This window comes from Wolffia australiana, chromosome 6, assembly GCF_029677425.1.
Source record: "Wolffia australiana isolate 7733 chromosome 6, ASM2967742v1".
Lineage (NCBI taxonomy): Eukaryota > Viridiplantae > Streptophyta > Magnoliopsida > Alismatales > Araceae > Wolffia > Wolffia australiana.
The window spans coordinates 2,178,413-2,183,636 of record NC_135840.1 but is presented as its reverse complement, the minus strand read 5'-3'; the positions used below and the strand labels follow the sequence as shown (position 1 = coordinate 2,183,636).

At 44.5% G+C, this 5,224-nt stretch overlaps 1 protein-coding gene across 1 annotated transcript; it reads right to left on the bottom strand.

Moving 5' to 3' along the window:
- Positions 1-1,152: 1,152 nt before the first annotated feature.
- Positions 1,153-2,183, bottom strand: LOC144704888 (fatty acid elongase 3-like). The gene has a single exon (XM_078577459.1). It carries the CDS (start codon positions 2,097-2,099, stop codon positions 1,266-1,268), a length of 834 nt encoding a protein of 277 aa, XP_078433585.1. The 5' UTR covers positions 2,100-2,183; the 3' UTR covers positions 1,153-1,265.
- Positions 2,184-5,224: the final 3,041 nt, after the last annotated feature.

Sequence of the window (5,224 nt, the reverse complement as noted above, 5' to 3'; positions counted from 1 at the left end):
CAAAACGAATTCATCTTAGAAATTCTGAGAAAATACAAGAAAAGTAAAAAAATAATATTCTCAATCGGGAAGAATAGAACAGCCATCATCATCAAATATTCTTTCTTTCATCCCTCTTCTTCTCGTCAGAATCGTAATTGCTGTTCTGTAATCTACTGGCTATTGCGAAAGTTTAAAATACAGTAGCTCAATGCCCAAATAATTTGTAAAACAATATCCAAAATAACTGATCTTCGAAAATTTGGAAAAAAAGAAAAATAAAAGAATTCAAAATTCTACAATTGGACAGAAAGACAACAGCCACGATCATCAAATCTTCTTTCTTTGATCCCTCTTCTTCTAATCAGAGCCGTAACTGGTGCCTTGTAATCAACAGCCAAATCTTTCGCGAACAATCTCCAAAAATAATGTCTTTGAAAATTCTGGAAAAAATACATGGCAAATACAAAAGATCAAAATTCAACAACTGGAGGAATAGAACAGCCACGATCATCAAATCTTCTTTCTTTCATCCCTCTTCTTCTCGCTAAAACTGCAATTGCTGTTTTTTAATCTAATGGCTGTTGCGAAACATACTGTAGCTCAACAGGCCAATATTTCGCAAACAATCTCCAAAAATAATGTCTTTGACAATGCTGAAAAAATACATAAAAACAAAAAAATTTCAAATTCTACAATTGGAGAGAAATAAAACAGCCACGATCATCAACTCTTCTTTCTCTGATCCCTCTTCTTCTCGCTAGGACCTTAATTTCTGTTTTGTAATCAACAGCCAAATATTTTGCAAAAAAATCTCCAAAAATAATCTGTCTTTGACAATTCTGAAAAAATACATAAAAACAAAAAAATTTCAAATTCTACAATTGGAGAGAAATAAACCAGCCACGATCATCAACTCTTCTTTCTCTGATCCCTCTTCTTCTCGCTAGAACCAGAATTGCAGTTTTGTAATCAACAGCCAAATATTTTGCAAAAAAATCTCCAAAAATAATCTGTCTTTGACAATTCTAAAAAAAATACATAAAAACAAAAAAATTTCAAATTCTACAATTGGAGAGAAATAAACCAGCCACGATCATCAACTCTTCTTTCTCTGATCCCTCTTCTTCTCGCTAGAACCAGAATTGCAGTTTTGTAATCAACAGCCAAATATTTTGCAAAAAAATCTCCAAAAATAATCTGTCTTTGACAATTCTAAAAAAAATACATAAAAACAAAAAAAATCCAAATACTACAATTGTAGAGAAATAAAACAGCCACGATCATCAACTCGTCTTTCTTTGATCCCTCTTCTTCTCGCTAGAACCGTAATTGCTGTTGTGGAAGTCGAAGAAGAGGAAGAGAAGAGACGCATTGAAGACCGCATTGAACACCCACGCGCCCATCCCAGAACACCCACCGCGGAAGAAATGAAACCACAAGAACACCAAAGAAACCGCAAAACTGAAGCAAAACTGCACAATCTGGCAATCCGTCACCGATCTCTTCCACCGCGGCGGCCACCGCCAGCCCAAGCTTGAGCAAAGATAATACCCATACATCGCAACATGAACAGAAGCGTTCGTGACGAGCGCAATCGGCATCAGAGATTGGCGATCGACGATCCAAAGCCGGCACATGATCAGAACGATTGCGTGGTGGTAGACATGGAGGAAGGAGAGGCGACGGGGATCGGAGGAGAGGAGGATGAGGAGAGTGTCGACGAGCTCGTAGATCTTGGAGAGGAAGAAGATGTAAGCCCAGAAGAAGACGGGGCCTTCGGCGGGGGTGGAAGGGGGGAAGCAGAAGGCCCAGGAGAAATTGGGTTTTTGGGAATTCAGGGAGATCGAGCAGCCGACGGCCATGGCGAGCGAGAGGAGGAGGATGAAGGCGTTGTGGAGAGGGGAGACGAGGCGAAGGAGGAGGCGGAGAGAGGGGAGAGGGGCTGGGCGTGGGGGGAGGAGACGACGGAGGATTACAGTCAGGGAGAGGTAGGAGATGAGGATGAACAGGAGGAAATTTGGCGAGCTCGCTTGGGTTTGGCCTTGAACCCATTTGAAATTTGCGATTTTGGGATGACCCACCAGCCATTTTTGCAGAAACGTCGCGATCTTCGCCATAGTCGCCGGTTTTGGAGCTCTGGAGAAGACGATAGCGCTTGTTTCATGTAGGCCTGTGAAGGGGTGGGGGAGTTGGTTTAAGCCAGTGAAGTGACTTTTACAATGAGACCTGGCATTTTTTTAGGAGTTTGAAGAAAACCCTATTTCTCTCTTTTTTTCTTTCTATCTCTCTCCCGCCCTCCCATAAATAATAGTTCAGGGACGCGGACGGGACGATATTTTCGTCCCAGGACGAAAAAATCGTACTGTCCAAGGATAAGGACGAATTTTGGGACGAAAATTCGTCCCGGGAACCACCGGACGAGACTATTTTCATCCCTGGAACAAAAAAACCCTCTGTCTGGAGGTCTCGGACGATGGAAGGACAGATGTGGACGAAAAACCACCGGATTCATATCCGACGGCTGAGATCTCGCCAGATGGCCTCGCTATGACAATTTGCATCAAGGTCCTTCTGTTTTTTCGCACGTGCAAACTGACTCCACTCAGAATTAATTGTACATATGTCCATTTGCATTCTCTCTCCTCAATATTTTCCTTCAAATACTTAGAAAAATCTATATTAATATATTAAATATATAAAATGGATTTTTTTCGTCCGGGACGAATTTCGGGACAAAAATTCATCCCGGGAGGACTGGACGGGACGAAAAACCATCCCGAGATTATGAGACGGGACGGTTTTTGGTCGGTGGACGAAAAACCGTCCTGTCCTTCGTCCCTGAGATATCATTGGACGTAGGACAGGACGAAATTCGTCCATGTCCCATCCTTCGTCCACGTCCGGGACAATCCGGAACTATACTCCCATTCCTCCTCTCTCCCTCTCATTTTCTTTCCCTCTCTCTCCCTCTCTCTCACCGACTCTCCCTCTCCTTTCTCAAGTCCCTCTCTCTCTCACCCTCTCTCCCGCTCTCCCTCTCCTCTCTCACCCTCATTTTCTCTCTCCCTCTCTCTGTCAACCTCTCTCCTGCTTTCACTCTCCTCTCTTCCTCTCGTTCTCTGCTCCCTTGCCCTCTCTTTTGATCTCCTTCTCTCCCTCATTCTCTCTCCCTCAACCCTTCTCCCTCCCCTCTCACTTCCCCTCTCCTGCTCTCTCTCTCTCCCTCTCACTTCCCCTCTCCTGCTCTCTCTCTCTCCCTCTCACTTCCCCTCTCTTGCTCTCCCCCTCTCACTCTCTTCGTCTCTCCCTCTTGTGCTCTCCTGCTCTCTCTCTCTCCCTCTCACTTCCCCTCTCTTGCTCTCCTCCTCTCACTCTCTTCGTCTCTCCCTCTTGTGCTCTCCTTCTCAACTACTCCCTCTCTCCCTCCATAACTCTCTCTCTCCCTCTCTCTCTCTCTCTCTCTCTCTCTCACACACACACACACACACACAGAGTCTCGCCCTCTCACTCTCTCACGGTCTTACTCTCTCCCTCTGGTATTCTCTCTGTCTTGCACTATCTCAGTCTCACTCTCACTCTCTCCCTCTCTTCCTCTCGCATTCTCACACACTCTCTCTAATTATATTCCTCTCCCTCTCCCTCTCCCTCTCTCTCTCTCTCTCTCTCATTATTCAATACTGCTTCGGCTCCAGATGCGACCTTAGATGCAGCGAGAAAGCCAAGTCAACTTAACATGGACTTGCACATTGACTAGTCAACTTGACTGGCCGAAGACTGGACCGGATCGAGACCGGACCGAAGTTCAGGTCTAGGTTTAGGTTTTTGGTAAAACTGGACCGAGACCGGACCGTGTCCTTCCCTAATGGTATTCTTCTCACAAGAAAACCATCCTTCATCCGTCATCCGTCGTCTGTCTCGTACCGTCATCTATCTCTTACCGTCATTCATCTCGTATAGTCATCCGTCATCTGTCTTCCCTTCATCTGTCTTGTACAGTCGTCTGTCGATTGTCACTTACATTCATCTGTCTCGTACAATCATCCCTCATCTATCACTTACATTCATCCGTCTCGTACAATCATCCATCTCTTACAGTCATCCTTCTCTTACAGTCAGTCATCCGTCATCTGTCTCATAACATCATCTATCTCTTACTGTCATCCCTCTCGCACGGTCATCTGTCTCTTACAATCATCCGTCTCGTAGAGTCACCTGTTGTCTGTGATGGAAATATATGTGGCCGGCAAGCCAATCACACATTCCACATCTCGTTCCATATTCATTAATGGGACATATTCATTATAGTGCACGTGTGATGCGTATAATGAAGTCCATGAATACATGATCGAACTTAGTGAATTACGATGAGATCGTAATACGGAGATCACTAGTCTTTAAGCATGTGTTCTAAAGATTCCTATTCAAAGGATACGCGAGAAGGACATTGAAGTATCCGGATAGAATAGCACTATCTAGCCTCACTCATATGAAGAGTATGGCCGATCCCGTAGCCATTAGTGTGGCGACACTAAGGATAGATAGTGGGTGCTCTTTAGTGGAAAGAGTTCACTGAATTGATCTGTATGAATCCCTGAATGGTATTATACCGAACTGTCAATCAGGTTGATTCACGTCACGGTTGTGTAAGTGGTCCTTAGACATGAGACACCAAAGACGTCTTGTGGACGGACGGTTGTACTTTGGCTATGGCCAACGAGTCTCTAATCATGGGATTCTAAACGGTCTTAGTTCGGGTGCATCAAGAAGTACACGAAGGCGATTGAGTGGTCAAGATGGGATCGTCCACCCTCGGTATAAGAGGTGACAGCTCAAGGAAGATGATGCAACAAAGTCCTTGGCCAAGGCAGTGAAATATCGGAGAAGAGTTCTCCGATGATTTCCGAATGCATCAGTACTAACTCGGATGATCGATTAGGGTTTGACAATTGACCATACCCTAAGTCGTCCAAGGAACGTCAAGTGGATGAGGGATTATACATGAACGGTAACCAATAACGAACATGTTCCATGAGTGAGTCGATACACACTCCTTTGTATCTTCTAGGACACGAGGTGTAGCTTGGCACCCCACGTGTCGGAGTCTCGACCTATCGATTGGGTTAAATCGATCCGACATTAATTATTCTATATGATGATATAGTTAATTAATTTGGAAGGCTAATAAAGGTTATTGGGCCGCTGGAGTCGTTAACTAGACTGATACATGGGCCTAGAGGGTCAC